Source organism: Protopterus annectens, chromosome 3.part0, assembly GCF_019279795.1.
Source record: "Protopterus annectens isolate FY-2018-M chromosome 3.part0, PAN1.0, whole genome shotgun sequence".
Lineage (NCBI taxonomy): Eukaryota > Metazoa > Chordata > Ceratodontiformes > Protopteridae > Protopterus > Protopterus annectens.
The window spans coordinates 212663085-212684169 of NC_056731.1; the positions used below are offsets into that span (position 1 = coordinate 212663085).

General features: G+C 38.8%; 1 protein-coding gene across 1 annotated transcript in view; it reads right to left on the reverse strand.

Moving 5' to 3' along the window:
* Positions 1-21085, reverse strand: part of DNAH11 (dynein axonemal heavy chain 11) — a 4606558-nt gene that overhangs the window by 664295 nt on the left and 3921178 nt on the right. Inside the window, exon 72 of the mRNA XM_044065542.1 lies at positions 4998-5146. Coding sequence (XP_043921477.1) covers positions 4998-5146 — 149 coding nt within the window. The remainder of the gene's footprint in view (positions 1-4997; positions 5147-21085) is intronic.

The following is a 21085-nucleotide window of genomic DNA, read 5'->3' on the forward strand; positions in this document are numbered from 1 at the left end:
ACCACAAACAAACTTAAAGATATGGATACAGCAGTGTTCTTTAAACAGCTTATAAAAGTAGGATTATTCAATAAAAGAACTTTGCTTTGTATAAATAAGCCAAGAGCCACTGAATTGTACAGAATTTATAAAGGCACTAAAGACAAAATAAGCTAATTAATAAGCGCTTCAGCCAATAAAACTACATGCATAAATCTCAAATGTTTCACCAACCTAAACAGATCAGGCTACCTCCCAGTGCACTAGATGGAAAACCCACTGATCTCTTGATGTAAAAACAAGTGCTTGCTAGAGTGAAAAAATACACTACTTTATCCAACAGCTACGTAGATAATGAATTCGGATCAAGTAAATCAGTAGAACAGACAATCAGAGGCGAAATGCACTTTTTCAATACAAGCAAAAGGAAAGGCAAATAAATAATTCAATACATCAATAGCAGTGTCGAAATGGAAGAGCTTATTAAGCTCAATTTTCAGTTGAGGTAGGCAGCTTAAAAACCACCAGGTTTAAGAAGCAGATCAACAAAGGAGAGGGTGGGTGGGAAACACAAGCAAGGAATCCTCAGCAGTGCTTTAGTTTCTGCAAGCTTGAAATCCTTTCAGCAAAAGACCAAGGGCCAGAAATTCTCTGTGTTTTTAAGTATCACTCAAGAGACAATTAACCATTGAAAATATGTGAAATGTGCAGCCTAGATAATTTAAGTCCATCTCCTACTTTGAACAAAAACACCAGGCCAAGCAGATTTCTTAAAAGAGAAAACAAAATGGAAGAGGTAAAACAGAAAACAGCTCTATTACAGACAAAAAATGTAATTTTACTTTCCTCAGGCAGTAGGGAATCCCCAGCAGTGCTTTAGTTTCTGCAAGCTTGAAATCTTTTCAAAAAAAGACCCTACAAATTTATTCATAGGTTCATAGAGTAGTACTAGACTAACTGCCCTTGTGAGCCATTTTAAGACTAGCCAATTACCCCATGTGAGAATCAAACCCTGCACCTTATGTCTTGCAAGGTAAGCACCTTAACTTGAGGTAACTTGTGATGACTGCCCCTTGCCAGATGGAACAAGAAAGGGAACCAGTGCTGTCTGAGCCAAAAGGGAGTCACCAACAAGATTTGTGGAGAGTCCTTCTTGAGTTTGTGAAGGAACTTGGAAAGAAAAAGAAAGGAAAGAAAGTCATACAGGAACATTCCCTTCCAAGAGAAAGACATGGCGTCCACTTTCCAAGCCAAAGGACTTGGGTCTCTGGAACAGAAATGTGAGAAATGCCTATTCAGAAGGTTGGCAAAGAGATCTACCCGAGGAATACTCCACCAATAAACTATAAACAGAAGCACATCTCTGTGAAGCATCCATTCATGATGGTGTGTCCTGGATCTGTGGAGAGAATTTGCCACAAGATTGCACTCTGAAGGTATATAGACTACCATCACCTGCAGATTGATGGCTTATTTCCCAGGGTCAAAGGGCCAGTCTCCAAAGAAGCTAAGACCTCATGCCCCCTTGCTTGTTGTTTGTAGAAACTCTAAAGGGGCCTGGCACCTAGAGCAATTGGAAAGCTTGAAAAGCCAAAATGAGAGTCTTCCTTTCCTTGATGCTGATGTGATCTGCCCTCTACTGAGGAGACCAAAGGCCCTGAACCTTCAGGGTGCCTAAAGAGGCTCTCCATTTCTGCTCTGAGGCATCCATGAAGAGTGCCTGGGATGGTTGAGGATTTAGAAGAGAAACACCTGGATTGAGAGACATCTATTGAATCCGCCAGTGAAATTCCAGTTTGAGCAAGGAAGAAGAGGAACTAGATGGTCTAGCGAGTGGCAGTATTGAAGCCATACTGATTTTAGGTACCACTGTACCATTCAAACCTCCTCATATGAAGCCAGGCCCAGGGAAGCATGAGAATGGTAGAGGCCATAAACCCCACAGCCATGAGAAACTTCCTGACCAAAAGACAGGACAGGGGGAAACAGGGGAAGAAAATAATTTGTGAGAGACTTTGAAGAAAGGAAGGCAGGCTAGCACTAGAACAGTTTGGATCTAGTAGCCTAGAAAAATGTGATCCTGAGATGGTGTCACACTGACTTTTGAAAGTTGACAGTGAACCCCAGGCTGTGCAAAAGAAGTTGGGTAAGGAGAAGACCATGTACTAGCTTGGTTTGGGATGGGACTTGAAGTAAAAGGTTGCCCAGATAGGGAAAATCTAAATACCCTGAAGCCTGCAAAAAGCAGCTACTTGGGTTAGGCATTTAATGAACACCACTGGGGCTGCTGAAAGCCCAAAGCAGAGAACTGAAAGTGAGAGAAAGAAATTTCCTGAAGAGAGGGTGGATAGGAATATATAGGTAGTTGTCCTTTAGGTCTACGGAAACTAGAAAGGCCTGAGGGGTCAAAACAGGAAACGGAGTCTGAAGAGAAAGCATTTGGAAGGATGCCACTTTGAGAAAAGGGTTCAGAAACAAAACATCCAGGACAAGCCTCCAAGAACTCTCCTTCCTGAGAACCAGAAACATCCTGGAATAAAATAGTAAATGCCCCTCGGTCTTTGGAATAAGAAGAATGGTACCCTGGTCCACAAACCCTGAAATACCCCTGTAAAACGAGGAAGCTGTTCTACAGGAGGTTGAAGGATACTGGATAAGGAAGGATTTCCCAGGCCATAAAGTAACCCTACTGGATAATGGACAGAACTCAAGAGCCTGTGGTGATCTTTTACCAAACTGAGAGCGACAGAGGAACCTAACTGAGAGGAAGAGAGGGCAGAAAGTCAGATGACTGCAGACTTGTCAAGAAAGGATGGCTTTTGGGGCTTAGATGTTTGAGTAAGCTTATTGGAAAAAATATGCTTAGGAAGAATGTCTAGGCAATCTACACAAGAAAAGCAGTTTTACTAGGATAGTTCCTCTGAAACAAACTGTCCTTCAAATCTTTCATGACCTTACCCCAATTCTGCAAAGCCTTGAAGAGCTCTGCCATAGAAGTACCAAATAAATTTTGGTAATCCAGAGGAGGAGCATCCAGAAGTTTTGATTTAATATCATCCAGTAAGCCTTGAAAACAAAGCCAGGAATAGTTCCTCATCAAACAGCCATAGGCAGCAGCCCTAGAGGAAGCATCAGCCACATCATAGCTGCATTTTATAGAGTGACGGGTAACTTGAGAAGTGGAACCCTATAAGGAGAGAGATGAAGCCTTACCTTCTGAGTCAGGTATATCAGATATAATCTTCCCAATCTGGGAAAGAAGCCATAAAGTATATCTTATCATACAAGTCTAGTAATTTATAGCCCTAAAGGCTAATGTTGCAGAAGTGTATGCTTTCTTACCAATCCTCTCCATAGCTCTACTGTCCTTATCGGAGGGAAGGAGCTTAAAAGAGCACAACAGCCTAGTGGGCTTATCAGAAGACAAAGAAATCACTGAATCACTGCTGAATTAGATGAAGGTCATTTATATAAGATGTTGCAGGCATCTGGCACCTTATAGAACATGTCAGGCTTTGTGGGTGCTGAAGGTTGGAAGTCTGGTGCCAAGGATGCAGCAGGAAATGTATCCAATAGAGCAGCCAACACAGGAGAGACAGCAGAAGGTTTAGGAGAGTCCATTGCAACAACTGATAATATCTTTTCTGAATGTCTGATACCCAGGAGCAATTCCATTTAAAATATTCCATCATACACAGGACTGTCTCTCCAGAGGATACTTCCCCAACAGAGAATCAGGACTAACAGATTTCCTCCTCTTCTGATCCACAGTCTAAAGGAGAAGACAACTGAGAGTAGTAGGCTAAAGAATCAGCATCAGAGTCAGAATCCTCATTCATTGACTCAGGATCCCGTGCCCTTTCAGGGGTAGATGACCAAGGGGACGCAGGAAACAAAACTCCCTGAGGAGGTTTTTAAGCCATCAAGGCATTGAACAAGTCTGGTGTGAAGTCCTGCCTTTTCTTTAAGGGGATGTCTGCCTTGACAAAGCATGATGGGTTGGGCCCTTGCCTGGATTTGATCAAAGTACCTGGTACCTCTTCCCTAACAAGGATTTGAAGAATCCCTTTAGGCCCCTTTGAGATTATCAGCCATGGTTCCCCCTTAAGGCAGATGTTTGCAAGGCCTCTGCAGACATGTGAGAAGCCAGTTCCATGCCTGCCTCTTAGAAGGTCAGAGCAGAAGAAACCAATGGTTATACCAGATAGTGCTCCGTGTTCTGATCCACCTCAAGAGAGACATCCAGTGGAAGCTAGACAGCAGCTGTCTCAGGCCTAGATTTCCTAGCCACCTTCTTGAGTGGTGGTTGCACCTTGGGCCAACAGCTTCAGACATTGCTTCCCACCATAAATAGAAAGGGAAGAAAGACAGCTGTATAAAGTCTTTGGTACAAAAGCCTGACAGATGGAACACGGAGTGTGGTTGTGAGATGCACCTAAGCAAATGTGGTCCTTATGGGAATCTGCCTCCCGCACTGACACTTCTCCTTCTTAGATGACATGTAATCCACTGGAAAATAGAGTGAAAAGGAACCCCAACAGGGCACTTATCTTGAAGGTGTAAGCTATGTATAACCAGCAAAGGGGGCATTCAGATCTATGTATGATAATGGCATTTGGACTTGTGGAAATGAAGTTCTGGTTTGGAGACCATTTGTGCATCATCCTTATGCCTTACACTTGCACAGGGAGCATATGTCTGGCATAAGATGCTCCAAAGTAATAAAGGCTTTGGTATAACAGCCAGATGTTGAGCTATACTTGACAGGTGATCCCAGAGGTAATGAATACTGCAACAGTGATATGGAAAGACATCAAACTATACTGCTTTGCTAGCAGACAATTTTATTGCACAAGTGAGCAAATAACAGAAAGTTACTTAAGGTTATGTACTGTATTTAGAAGGATTTAATGAATACTTGCTTGTAAGAAATGAAACAGAAGAAGGTACTAGTGTTTCACAAGTTTATGAACTCCAAGATCATGCAAGGATTTAAATGAATGGTAATTAAAACTTACCAAGTGACTCCACATCTTTAAGAGGGTCAACTCCAGGGGACAGAATGAAAAATATTGGAGTTTCAGGGCTGCTTTCCTCATATGACTTTAAAAAATCCATCCGGACTCCATCTATGTATTTTGAACCTAATTTCTCTTCAACAAAATTTCTAAATATGCAAAAAAAAGCAGTGAGTCAAAAGCTAGCCTGTTATTACAAGGTCAAGAAATACATGATTACAAGAAAGGATCATTTCTAAAAAGATAACAGCATGGTCTCAGCGGTGACACTCTTACAATACTCTGACCTCCTTATACTTGTCATACTGCAGAATTACATTACAAAATATTAAAGTTGAAACCATACCAAGTAAAGTGGAGGAATGATGACTATATCCTAATTCATTTCATTTCATCGCAGATGATTAGTCTGGTGTATTACTATTATTATTATTTTTTGCTTATCTAATTATACAGTATTGCAGGTGAGCTAAGACTAAGGATAATTTTAATTCACCAAGTATAGCCCTGTCAGAGTTTTAAACCCAAATGTTTATCCACCATAGCCGTGTACCTCACAAAGACAAATACTGCCATTGCCCATGTACGCAGAACAACAAACCTTGACTATGATGTGGAAGTCTGATGACATTTCGCTGCTTCATTTTTGAGTGAATACACAACCCTGGCTGCAGCAGTACAATGATACAGACATGCTGGCCGGCCTACTTATCCACCACCCATACAGACCTGCCCTTGGCCATGCCCAGAAGGTCAGCAATGTGTATCAAGTCTCCACCAGCATGCATATGAAGGTTGACAAGGAAGCCATGTGAGAAACCTTGCTCCATATGAGGATGACCATGGCATTGTTCCTAGCCTCCAACTGCTGAATTTCCTCATGTATACTCTGTAGCACATTAACTATCTCTACCTAACTTTCTGTGGCAGTAAAAAAGCATGTGAGCCATGCAGTTACTTGTAAAGCATTTATCCATACGTCACATCACATCCAGTACCTCATCCTTTCACTTTCAAAGGATCCTCATTAGCTTTCTTTCTGCACTGTGCCAAGGCAAAATTCCTTCTGCTATTGTATTTATGTCAGCCACAATTTGAGTATATAATTTAGCTCATTCAACCTGTCTTGGACCCCCTTTTCCAAAAAAAAAAAAAAATAATAATTTCCATTTGTCTTAACTACATCCTCAAACAAAAATTATTTTCCTTAGCACTGAAGTTCTCTCTCCTGTGCCTTGCTCCCTGATGCTGCAACATATTTTTCCTAAAAATACCAATTTGGGGAGTTAACCTTATCTGTGAGGGAATTAAAGTTGAATGGTAAATCTCTTCTAAGCAATATAAACATAAAGCAGTACCGCAAATTGTTATGCAGCTGATATTTGTCACTTAAGTAACCAACATGTTATTTCATCATTTCCATTTTTTGTGCAAAGTCGGGGTGTGTGCCTAGGAGACAGCAGAAAGAATGTGCTTACAATGCAGGACTGTAAAAGTGTATAGGAGGGGAGGGAGAAAGTATCTGTCCTACCTGATTACTGATGGCTTACTTCATAAAATTATATAAATGTTTAGACATCTTGGTCCAGTACATTGCCACTGCCAAGTAGCAAGAAAATGTGTCAAATAAGTTGATTAATTTCTAGGTACTGTATATGAAACAGAGGCATTTTTCCAGTAATTTCACTATACTTCATTGTTAAAGAATTTCAACAAGTTAGACCTTAACAGTATTTTACAAGGCATACCTAAGGGTTTTGCACTAAACAGAAATACTATGAAACTATTATTTCAATTATGCTTGTTACTTTACTTAAACTATTTGCTTTAACTCTGGTTTTCTGACAGTCTTCAGGTGACAAACAAAATGTCAACACAAAGTTTCAGCAAATTTTACTCAATGTATGAATTTATTTAAATGCTGCTAGTAAGAACATAGCCATATTAATCTCATGTGCAAATATAGAAAATATCGTAAGTCACTCCATACCATTGTGAATGAGCAGCAACAAGGCACAGACATGCAAATTTGCACTGCTTATGTACCAGCTTTGGGGTGCTAAGCAAGTAATAGTGCTACACAGTTAACTGTCTAGAATTGTTGCAGTCACATTTCAGTGGGTGGGGTTCACAGCTTATGAGTCTCACTTTCATACCTTAGGCAACATTCTGCATTGAACTCTAGCACAAAGATGAGCACTTCTGTGAGATCTCAGGGCAAGAGCCCAAGCTGGTGCGAGGAGGAAACAAAAATCTTTCTCAACTTATAACACCTTTACAACCAGGCTTGAAAATGTTGGGGATGATGGAGTATTCATAAAAATAAGACATCTCGACTGAGATGGCAGATGAATTAACAGGCCATATGTGCATTCCCAGAACAGAAGAGCAAGCCAGCAGTTCTGTGACTGCTATGATGACCTTCAGCAAAAACACCCCCCACTCCCAGCTTGACCAGTGGGTGGGAGAAGTTGAAAAGAGGAGGCCAGAGTTCTTCAGCAAATATGACATCATTATTAATGCAATGTTACTATATATAAACATCTCCTAAGTGTAGGACGGCATTGTGGAGGTCATGACAAACTTACGTTTCCCAGAAATGTAACAGTCATTTTTCAGTAATTCTTGTAAAGAACTGCCACATAGTGCATGGCGGCATAGTCAAACCTATAGACTGCTGCCGCAATGGCAACATTGAAATATTCCCAATTCATCCAGTAAGCAATCAGCAAGGTATATAACCAGAGCTGTAGCTAGCTTCTTTGGAGCCCTGTGCAGCTCTCTGATCTGGTTCCCCAACCATATTTAAAATTAAGGACCACATTTTTAAAAAAAAAAAACGTCTTAAGCTCCTTAACTCCAAGCGGAGGAACAAAAAAATATCTTAAGTTTGTTCAGCTCCAAGGTAAGGGGAAAATTTTTTCTTTACTTTAAACTGTAGCAAGTCACTTACAACAAATGGGAACTAACTTTGGGTGGCATGATGCCAGGGAATCTTCTTGGGCTAGGCTTATATAGGCTTCAGGGCTGTTAGCCTAGTACACACCTATGAACCTATATGTACCTTGCTCTGCCTACTAGCCTCATTTAAATAAGAACTTCATACACTGAAAACCACACACATGGAGCACAATGCTTCAGCCCTGATTATTAAAATGCACTACTGACTTTCTGAATGCCAGTAGTATACTACCTCTTCATCAACATCTTGTGAATGATCATGTCCTCCCTAACACTCTACAAGGGAGGTTTGGCATAATGTTAAGGTTTTAACCTCATTGATAAAAGGTATAGGGTTTGAGTGTGACCTCTAATTACTGGCTAGACTTATAATTCTCTGCAGACTGATAGTCTAGTATTTTTATTTGAAACTTTGTTTAGAACCAAAGATAAATGTTTATTTATTTTTTAATTTGTTGACAGGGGTAATGGACTGATCATTACTGAACCAATGTCAGGCTCAGCACATTATGTTTGTACAGCATTAGCAGTGAGCATACCAAGAATTTCATTATTTACAACTGAACACTATTTTTTAAAACAAATGTTGGTTCTTTTCCTACTGTATCTAATATTTCCTCGTTCCCTTTAAACAACACCCAATTTTTCTTGACAATATCCCTAATCTTACTACTTGTTTCTCCATAAGTCACCACCATGGATTGGGTATAATCTTTCCTTGTATTAGTTTCATTCTCCTTCACTAAATAGGATCCCAGCAGGGGTTTATACCTACTATCCCACTCGCTAATAACTTGCTCACAAATGGGTAACCTCTTTCAGAAAAAATGTTTTCAAAACTAATTACAATTTAAAATTTTTACTGGAACATCCCATTAATGCTAAGAACAATGTGAGAGGGACAACTAGATGTGGAACTTGTGAACATTGTAGGTACATCTTAGTGGGAACCTCAGTATGGTTGGAAGTAAGGGACAGGGAGATAAAATTAGCAACAGGGTCCTGTGTTACGAAAGGACTGGTATATATAGCTATTTGTCAGGAATGTCAGCATTTCTACATAGGTAATACCGAAAGAACTTTTAGAAGGAGGATCTATGAGCATTTGTATGCTGTGAGAAAACATGATGAAAATAATGCTATATACAGGCATATTAAAAATAATTCCAATCACTCTTTCTTATTTGGTATTCTGGAGGTTACTGGTAGTAATGAGAGGGGGTAATTGGAAAAACAACTTGGAGAGGGCAGAAATGAGGTGGAAATTGAGACTTAATGCCAGGGTAACCCCAGGCATCAACGACAATGTATCTATAAAACCTGAATTGAAACATAGGGCCACTATTTTGTAACAGAAAAGAACCTAGTTCAGTAAACGACACTGCTTTCATTCACAGAAACATTAAAATTTACTACACACTTTTTAACAGATTCTATAGGGTTAACATGATTCAAATCTTAATTAGTTAATTGTCAGTATAAAAGAGGGAGTGGGTTTTAGCAAACACAGTTCTGAAGAAGTCCTAGAGCAGGACGAAAGCGCTTGACTGTGTTGGATACACTACAGTTGTGTTCTATTTATCCTGTATGGTTTTTAAGCTATTTTACTGCTTTGACTGGCTGGAGTAATAAACCTGTGTTTTTACCAATATTTTGGATCATTTCATGCCTGTGGATTTTTTGAGGCAACAGCACAGAGTGGGTTGTTTGTTCCTTGTGGTGTTTTCTCCACTCTGGTCACTGGTGGTTTGGTAATTACCTATGGTTACTTACTAAAGCAAGGCAAGATGAAGTGGGTGAGTGGTCTTGTCAGTTCCAAAAACAGACTGCTCTGAAACTTCTGTCTCATCTAGTATAAAAACATAATTTCAGTCCTGGATTACAGACTGACATCACATACATCTTGTCATCTGATTTCTGGTTTCCATGCTACCCCCCTTTACTAGAAACTGAACCAGAATCTCACACATATGTGCTACCATACATATAGATAGAGCTTTGCTAAAATGTATTTTTGCATTTGGAAGCCATAAAATCATTTCAACACTTCCACCCTTCAAGGGTAGCAATTAGTTCATTGCTAAAGACAATACAGCAGAATTCACAGTGCTTGTTTTCACAGATATTTTGTCTCTGGCTACAATCAGAACTGTAAGACAATCTTTATGGCCTAAACCAGGTAATTTAATTTCAGGATATTTTTCTAAAAGTTAGCTGGGCCAGAGTTTAACCTCTTCTCTTCCAGTATCATCTGTTACAATATGTACATTTAATCAGTTATAGTTGTACAGTCTGACATACATGTATATTTACTTTCTGTCCAGCAAGACATACTGTTGGTACATTTTTAGCCCAAGTAGCATTACAAATACATTATTCAACACCAGCACCTGTACAAATCAGTTTGATATACAAATGACATACAATTCTTTACAAAACTCCAGCTAGCTATGCTGGCATATGTTACACATCCACTGCCCTACTTCTCCTGGCATTGCTGGCAATACCTGGCATCATCACAGAGGGGATGGTCAGAGCTGTAGCTAGGGTAGGGCAAAATGAACATGGTGTTAGGGGGACATGACTGGCAGATGCTGCTGATGCTATAGTGCAGTATCAGCATTCAGAAATCTGGTCATGGCTGACGCCCTCCATGTGTGTAACTTCAACTTCAGCAAGCTGCTTTTTATATTATTTGTAGTAACAACTTGCCTACAGTGTAAGTGCAAAGCAGCATTTTTTCTTTTTGGAGAGGACCTTTTTTGGTCTTCAATTTTGAGTTGAGGAGGGTGTCAGATCAGAGCTAAATAACCTAGCTATGGTTTTCAGGATGGGAACAAAACATTTACGTAATATAAATTTTATGCAATTACTGTTGCACTATCTTTTCTACGTGTAATGTCTTGTTTTAATGAATGCATTCAATATAATGAAAGATGTTCATTTTGTTTGCTAGGTGGGTGTAAATGGAAGAAAAATCAAATAAATGTTTTCATTGTTATATTTGCACTGTCAGTGAAAACATATGGTTAAATGAAGGCTTGATTTTAAAACATATGCAAGTCTTACTGCACTCATCAGTTTGCCACTAGTTAAAGGCTTATACAAAAATAAAATTAATTTACAACATTGGAGTGACAATGATTCAGCATGCAAAATATGTGATACAGTAGCATCAAACTGATGAGTAGTATATATATATATATATATATATATATATAAAACAAGAGAGAGAGAGGTAAATTCTCACACACATATTCTGTATTCATAGTTTATAGTACTGAATTTTTAACAGTTTGGCTAAAGTTGCTTATTTGGTATTTATTAGTTACCTGGCTGTTATTCGGTTAGACAGTTATTTCCATTTCGATGAGCAAAGTGTTCTCCCTGTGTTTTTCCACCCCTCCTTTACATTAATTTGCAGTAGTTTACAGTTTGTTTTGACTAAAACTCCTGAAAGTGTGTTTATACAAGTCACTTGATTCTTATTTGTTTGAATGCATCTCCATTTTGTTAAACTGCTTTCCCTGTGATTTTACATTTTCCCCTACTTTTTTTACATTAAATTGCAACTTCACTTAGTTTTCTGGTCAGGGTGTTAGCTTGAATAAGGAAGTAATTATTCTGTGGTAGAGAATGATGTCATGCTGCTTCTGTGGGGTAGAAATTATTGCCAGGAGTTCAAACTGCTTTTTATTAGTTTGTTCACTTTATTTCCTCAGTTAAGCTGCGATGGGTGGCATTCAATACAGCACCGGACATCAATGTGCTAAGCAGATACCGGCACTTTTAGTTTCTAATTCCTTCTTGGAAACCACAGTTAATCTCACATTCTAGTAAGAGCTGTACAAATCGTAGGGTACATCAGCAGCACACTGCTACACTTCTAAACTGTCCTCATAGCGAATGTAGTCTAAAATAACTACTGCAGACAGCTTTTTTTTTGGGGGGGGGGGGTGCTTCATCCAAATTTAATCCGCATTCATTATTTTTACCTTGAACCAGTACTTAAACCAGGTACCATTAACACTTTTATATTCTCTTAGTCTTCCTAACATCCTCTAAACTGACCTCATACCCCATCTGGTCTAGAATATTTACTACATGATATTATTTTAGTGGTTAAACCTAATTTAAATTACGCTTATTATTTTTTACTTCAAACTGATACTTTAATCCAGGAGCTGAATATATCCTCTTATTCTTCTTTAACATACCCTGGATCCTTTCTCTGCAATGGAAGATAAGTTCACTAATCTTCCCTCTGTTATCAGTCTAATAGCACTTGGTATATACAGGAAATTTAAAAATTGTCTGATGTTTTTTTTTTCACTTGTCAATGTCTATTTGTGACAGATGCAAGTACCTAGCCAAACCTGAGACCACACATCCAGTGCACATCACTTACCTACACCACACGCCACACAAACTAAATTATCATATGCTAATGCAGTTAAAAAAATCCCGGCCCAAGCTTCAACATTCCAGTAGAAGCTAGGCCCAGTGTAAACCAAACATTGCAAAACCAGCTAGTAAAAACACAGTTGAAAGTGACCAGAAAATAGCATATCGTAAATCCATTACACCAAAGCAATCTATGGACACAGACAGAAATGTTCGAGAGACTGGACAAAAGCATGGTGATAGTGAGTTGTCTTTCCCGAGGCCCGATGATCCTTAAACCAGAGAAATATGATTACGGCATGATGGTGTGGTCCGTGTTGTGATAAACAACCCACCACACAAGAAAACCCTGAAGGATTTGCAGGGAGACATGACAGCCCTCCATGCATGTCACAAAAGCAGGAAAGACCCTAGAATTAAGAGGAATCGTTCCATCACCAAGAATGTTGACAAAGTATAAAGAAAATGTGATTGGCTTTAACAAATGGTTAAATACTTGGTGTCCTTCTAAGGGGTCCAGTATGAGATGCTTGACAACTGTACTTTCTTCACCAAGGATGGTTTGCCCCGCTCATTCCAAGGATTCCACATACTGGCAAAAGCTTTTGCTGCCTCCATTGTGCCTTTTTTTCAAGGACCAGCTAACGGACCTCCCAACTTATGTTCCAAAACAAACCAATCAGTGGGCCATGTCAATGTGGCTCTACTTAATTGTAGTACTCTTATCAACAAACTATCAAACCTTTAGGCCTGCCTACATTTGGAACTCATTTGTGTATGTGCTGTTACAGAAACCATGTTTAAAAGCCTAGAGAGCACTCCCAGAGTTCCTGGATTTTGTGCTTACCACTCACTTAAACCTGATGGAAACTGTGGTGGCATAGCCATACTTGTTAAACAAAATGGGGGACCTATCCCACAAATGGAGTATATGTATAAAATTTCTTAAATTACATGAAGAATTCCTTGGACTACATTTTTAAGGAATCCACTAGAGGAAAAAACATACTTGACCTAGTCCTAACAAACTGAACATTTGTATGTACCATCCTCAAGGTATCCCCCACTCAATGGTCAATTCAGATCATAAACAAGTAAACTTCAATATCAAAATCTCCAAAATGCCTGAAGCAAATATCATAGAGCTCAAGGACTTCAAACATACACATCTTTTAAAATTCCATGAAGCCTTCAAACTGAAATGTTGAAACTACAAAGTGTTATGCAGACAAGTTGTAATCATTCTGAACAAATATATTAATATGGCAGTTCCAACTAGAACTAAAGAAATGGGGACATTTAAAAACAAAGACACATAGTGGTCCACAAGCACAAGTAAATTATATAATAAAAAGAGGAAACTCCTTGACCATTGTCACAGCATAAAAGACCTACAAATTAAGGAGAACATCAAATAACTAGTTATGAAAGTAAAAAATAACATCAGAAAAACAGAGGTATCCCAGAAACTCAGACAAGCTACAGAAGCCAAAGGCAACAATAAATCGTTATTTAGATATGTCAGGAAAATAAGGAACACTCAGAACTGCTCAGAACTTACTCAAAATGGTACTACTTAAGAGGACATTGTCAACATACTGATGAATATATTTAATGTCAACTTTACCCCAAAAACATCTATTCCAAGCCTGCGTACACTACATTGAATCAAGCCACCAACCATCACAAAAAATCATGCACTGAAAGTGCTCTCTAAAACAAAGAAAACCTCATCCATGGGGTCTTACAACACACCTAGTTGCCTAATAAACAGAATTAAACAAGTACTGGTGGACCCACCCCAGAATCTCTGTGACCTAAGCCTAGAAATGGGATTTGTCCCATAGGTGTGGCACATAGCTGTTGTGATGCTTCTGTACAAAAGTGACCCCATGAGTTACAGGCCTATCACTTTAATGAGTCTTACATGCAAAGGCATAGAACATATCATAACTGAACTGAACTAATTAACTATGATACCAAATATTTCAGCAGACTTGGCCCCAAGCAGTTAGGTTTTGTCAAGGGTAGATCTTATCTGATAAATCTAGTAAACCTCTTTGAGAGGGTCACTCAAGCGGTAGACTGTGGGCAAGCTGTCCACACAGCATATCTTGACCTTGCCAAGGCACTTGATACCATAATATACTCAAATATAAAAAACAAGCTGAATGAATTTCAAATTAACCTAGCTATGGTTTTCAGGATGGGAACAAAACATTCGCCTAACATAAGGTGGTTAGGTGGATAGCCAACTGCCTTAGAGGTGGGACTCGCACAGTAAGAGTAGGGGTTGTATCCTCCAACAGCATGATGGTAAGCACTAAAGTCCCTCAGGATTCTGTGCTGAGACTGCTGTTATTCAGAATCTTTTTCTCAGACCTCCATATATCAAATTAGGATATCTGGTTAACAAAGTTAACAGATGATTGCAAGCTGGGAGAGTTGTCATGTCTCCCTCTGACATACAGGCATTCCAGTAGGAGCTTACACTTGTCAATAGTTGATGTACAAAATATAGACTGAAACTCAATGCTACCATGTGCAACACTGTCACTTTTTTAAGAAACCCCCAGCGTCTGGTTGCAGTATAGAAAACTCACCACTTCAAAATGAGAAGGTAGTGAGAGACCTAGGTACCTGGGTAAATAGCTCCCTCTTGTTTAACCATCCCGTTGCATTGGTAGTTAGTAAATCTTTTCTCCTTGAACAGCTCATAAAATGGTATTTTCTTCAGATCAAAAGGAGTCCCCACATCCTTGTTGTCCGCACTGATTAGGCCCATCATAGAGTACAACATCCCTTTGGGATGTACCTTGCTAAGCTTATCAAGGAATTGGAAATACCCTAGAGGTTTTTAACTAAAAAGATCAAGGGCTTGAAAGGCCTAAGCTACCAAAAGAGACTGGAAGCTTTATCACTATATTCAGCATAAAAAAGACTTCTTAGGAGTAAGCTGTGCCTTGCTTATAGGACCATAAGGGATTCAATGGTCCAAGAACTCTCATACTTCCAAAAATGAAACACTCCTACTAACTCTAAGGCCAGAGGTCTAAATTTACCCAACAAATAAATATGATAAGGTGGGTGGATAGATTTGTCATGCAAAACCTACTCCTCTGGAACAAACTTCCCTACAAATTAAGCAGCATGACAAACTGTTTGCCTTTTAAAAGAACCTGGACAACTGGATGGGTACTCATAAATTCATCCCTCTTATGACTGGCCTGTCCCTTATTGAAAAGGGAGATAAGGCCTAAGGTTAGATACTGGCAAGGCAGGAATTACCTTGTGGTTCAACTGCCTTGTAATTCCTCTGATCCTATATGTGTACATGTATTTGTATATATCCATTCATCCACAAGCCCACTTTTCCGATTTCTGCACATGGTCAGGGTGCCCATCAACAGTGACATATACATATATGTATATGTTTGAGAAAAAGGTGGTCTATTCCCACCAAAAAAAAAAAATAACCCACTCTCTCCCATTTCATCCAGTGCAGCCCTCTTATTGCATCCTACTGTGTTTCCCTGTGTTTTCCTAGTCTACTCTCCTCTTTTTCTTAACTTCCAATCCTCTCACTTTCCATACTTATAAAAGACTGGTGTCTATAAAGGGCCACTTGCAGAGTATGGCTGCTGGCAAAGTACATGATATTAGCTCAAATCAGTGCTCGCCACCGATTAAAGAAAGTATCAAAGTTACTTGGGAACTTATGAACACAGTTGACAATTGTACATGTGAAAATATGCAAACATTCTTGTATAGTTTGCACCTGATTTTTATACAGTTTTAGCTCTGTACTGTTTATGAGGGCATTTGTATGTGTGAGTGAGTACGGGGGGTAAACATTCCATATTCAGAAATCTTTAATATGATGAGAATAAAATAGCAAAATAGGACAACTCAATACATAAAGGAAACATACTGTGAAAGCCTACAGTAACCTAACTTCATATGAACCCACTGAAAGGCTGCGAAGCTATTTAAAGAGCGACATGCTGTTAGAAACACTTAAATCCTTCTTGTGCACTTTAACAAGCACAAGATCCTATTGTCTTATGGTTTGACCTAGATGTTTGGTCTGGTAGCATGACTTGTTCAGTTATATAGAGTAAAAAAACTCTACAAGATGTAACTTTTTCACATTTCACTATTTTAAACCAGTACAGCGATCTCTCAGGTTAATCTGAAATAAAGAAGTAACTCTGGACAGATAACTGCACTTATGTGTGCAGGTGGTATTTGCAATCTACATTCTAAAGGGACCTGGAGATGATCATACAGGCTAATTTAAAGATGATCAAACAATGTGAGATGCAGTAAGAAGGTGAGATACATAGGGAAGTACTGATCAGCAGAGACATGGAAATAGCAGTACTAATGAACGAGTCTCTGGTGAGTTTTCATCTGGTGTATTGTGCCACATTATATAGAAGACCATAACATAAAGATGCTAAAAAAATTTACTAAATTTCTGAATTAATAAACATGACTTTTGTGGCTACAGATAAGACATTCAAGGTCATTTTTAACTATTACATCTGCATCATTACACACCAAGAGTGTCCTAGATTCTAAACCAGAATTCTAAAACAGGCTACAGAGAAAAGAGGGTAAAAGATGGAATGTTTAGAAACTCTTAGAATCTATTTGAACTCCTCACTCAACCATCTGCATGCCCCCAGCTTAACATTAGCTTTCCAGTTGCATTATTTATTCTTAACAGCCCATGTACTGTCCCCCAGGACTTGGTTATAAAAATGCCGGCTTGGTCACAGAAAGCGAAGCAGAGCAGCTAGCAGCAAAATATATGCTGGCACTGCACGCCAGGAAGGATGCTTTTTTGTATGCCCTAATTGGGAGGAACTAGTGACATCACACACATCACCACACAGGATGTCAGCTAGTATCACCCCTCAAATGCCATAGTTTTACTGACAATTTATTCTAGGATTATGACACATCACCATCACTGGGGATGTGGCCTTATCATGAACAGAAACTCCCTCCCTCCTAGAGAGGGTGAGCCAGCAAAGTTGCTCACTCTCACCTCTCCCTCCTAGCATCTCCAGTTAATTGGCATCTTACTAAGGACTCCATCCCGCTATGCCATGGAGACAAGTCTCTATTTGAACTTATGATGATGAATTAATGCTAAAAGACTGTCACATTTAAATATACTATCACAACAAAGCTAGTGAATATACTAATCAAGTCAATTCTCCTGTTACACTAATACAAATGATTTACCGATTTAAATAACATTAAAAGCTAATGAATAAACAGTATGAAGACTAGGCTGCTAGAAACTAAATGCTTATGTACAATTACTTTTAAGTGATTGGTGTGTGTGTGTGTGCTTTTAAACTGTACAGGCTCTTTTCTGGACTGTTATCGAAATTATGTCCAAAACCCCTACTGTCGCTGTTTGTTTAGGCGGTGTACTGAGAGCATGTTGGTTATTGCAACTCCGCTCGATGAATGTTCCTTTCTTCCTGCCAGCAAATGCAGGTCAAGTAATGGTTTGCACTCACATTTGGCCATCAAAGTTGTGTCATTATTGTAGTGTGACTGGTACAACACACTGTTTTACTTACTTTAACAGACATGTAGAGTGAAACGTAACATTCCCAGAAATTAAAAAAATAAAGAAAAAAAAAGAAAACACTGGTTAGAAGAGATAGAGTGACTATGCTTCTGGCTGAGCAATTCCAACTGCAGAGAAACAGAAAGACATAGTGACAGCGATCAAGATCGTTGCAACAGTAATCCATGAAGAAGTACTACGTGGTTTTCACTGAACATGCCAGTGCCATAAATCACAGACTGCACTGTAAAAAGAAAATCACACCATGTCACATTTTATCATGACATTAACCCGATTTGTTGTAGCAGGGTACAGGACCTGTTCAGTTCATTTCAGTTTCAGTAACGGGGAAGATGGCATGACATGCTGCAGCCAGCGGGGAAGTCCAACATGCATCGACAGCTTCAGTATTTTTTCTAATTTTTATTCATAACCCTGCATAAAAGACCCTACCTTTTTAAAGCAAACACATTGCCTCCCATTTTTTAAAACATTACCAGTCACATTTCAGTATCGGAAGCAACCGTTATGATCGCAAAAATGTGGCTGCGATAATACGTAAGTACCGACTTTTGATATGATTTAGTATTTTTTAAAGTATCGTTTTCTAGTTATCACTTGCTACATGTTTCTTCAAAGAATAGGTTTCGTCCATTTTCTTATCTTTATGGATAAAATGACTGTTCTGTATAAAAGGAGTGCCATATCAAAAGTATTAAATGGCCTTTACATTTACAAAAGTCAAATGCCTTGCAGAAAACAATCAATGAGATTTGACACCTTCTGATGTTAAGGATTTTATGATGGACCAATAAGCTTTCCTTTTAAACTTTGTTATGAAGGTGAAGTCATTACCCAATTTACATTATTATTTTTTTCCTGTCTTCACTGGTATGAAACTCCATGCAATTCTCAAAATCAGTTCCTTATCTAAATATGCTACAAAATATGAAAATAACAGATCACAAAGGACTGCTGGGACTTGGAGGCTTTTTATTCAAAGATCTATGTGCCTTTTTTTACTCTTGCACATTTAAAACTTAAGAAACCAAGTTAACAATGTTACACACATTTGCACCCTCCATACTTTCTGGTATCCCATTAATTCTTAGGATTAGAATCTGTGACATCTAATTGTATGATGTATTTTTTTCTAATAAAAGATTTTTAAGATCATTTTGGAGCTTCTCTTTTAACCTCCTATCAATATCCTTCAAAGAATTTTGCATATCTTTAACTTCTTATTTTTACCAATGTACTAAACTTTTCAACAAATGATGTTCTACATCTATATAAACACTCCTCATTTTGTCTTAAGACATTCTATGTTGAAGGTAAGGTCAACTAAAGAAGCCATTATCTTCTGAATGTATTTTTCTAAGTGAAGAGTCACTTTGAAAACATTTCCAAAAGATGGCTCCTCCTCTCTTCCTGCATATAAAACCATTTGATTCCAAAAAAAAAAAAAAAAAAAAAAAAAAAAAAAAAAAAACAGATTTAAAAGTCCTAAACTGTCTCCATAAAAACATCACTTCCATGTCATTATAGTAGAAATGGAGCTTTAGTTCTGTGGGTGGTTCTTTTCGCAAAATGTGATGTTAGTGAAGGGTGGTAGTTCTGTTTAGCAACTTAGGGTCTTTCTTGAATGAAATCAAGCATAAAAAGTGTGCATTATTCTCTTTGGCTAATCTAATGTTAAATTCTAGCCATGTAATCACCTCGCAAAAGCTCCAGCCCTTCTTCCCATTTGCTCACTTCCCATTTTCCTTTTCCCTCCAATCTTTTTTTCCAATTTCTTAGTGCTTCCTGTCACTAACTTTTCTTCATCATGTCCTCACACTAAAATCCTACTCTCCAATTTATCTCACCATCTCTCCCCATCAGGATGTCTTTCATTCTGTATCATCTATCATGGCATTTTTTTATTTTTCTTATCTGCTTTACCTTTCTCCCATGTCTTCTATCATGGCATTCTTCTACTTTTCTTATTATCTGTACTATCTTCTACCCATCAAGCCATAATAAATTAATAATTCCTTAACCTCCCCATTGTTTATATCCTTCACCCCTAACTACTATTCTTCTCATTTGGCATATCTTCCAAATCTTAAATATTTCCTAACATTTCAATAGCTTTCTAAGTATTCATTTTTATCTCTTCTACCTCTGTCTCCTATCTCATTCTCCACTTCATTTTCCCACCTTCTCCATTTCTTTTCTAGCACCTACCTTCATGTCTCCCAAAGACTCTCTCTATTCTTCTCCTCTTGCCTCTGCCTACAATCCCACTCAGTTCCCTTTGTCTCTTTTTGTCAATTACAGGTGCACAGTAAATGACATCTTATGCACTTACAAAGGGATGACCGGGGTTTGCTTTGCTCCAAAGCCACCAACACTGAGGTGGGTGGCAAGGAAACAGCAAAGGTAACAGGAGCAGGAGGGGCTGCTTTGTCAGTCCTGGGTGTGGAGGAGAATGTGATTATCCCCATGTGTATTTGAGGATTCAGAAAGTTCCTCATTATTCAGTCCTGATCAAAACTGACTGCAATCCTTGAGGACCTGGTAGAACTAAGTGAGGACACAGAAGGGGGCCTGGAGCCCAGGAACCTCAAGAGCTCCCTCTTGGACAATCTGACACTCACTGGCATTTCTTTTCTTTGAGACTTATCATGGATAACATCAGTGTAGGTATAGACAGCTGTCAGAGTAGAGGGCTGAGAAATGGGGTGCTCTGAAATAGTCAGAGCCAATGCAGACATGACTCAATGGTCTAGGACATTTCAATACCAGAGCTGCAGAAGGACTATCAGAGTGCCTCATTTTCTTCTCTTTTTCTTTCACTCTTTCCTTTTTTCTTTCTTTTTAGATTTGTCTTTGAGCAAGCTTTTTGTCAATGTTTTCTCAGAACATCTTGAAGGGTGAAAGGAAAAGTCATCGGCTGTTTCGTGCACAGTCACTAGAAGGAAGCCTTTTAGTATTACTTTATTCCTCTTATAAATAAGAGACCTAGGTCCAAAGGCCTGACAATGATCACACTGGGCTTCTAAGTGCTCCCGGCCCAGGCATACAATGCATTGTTTATGAGAATCTAGAGACAGGATTTTGTGACCACATTTGATTCATTTCTTGA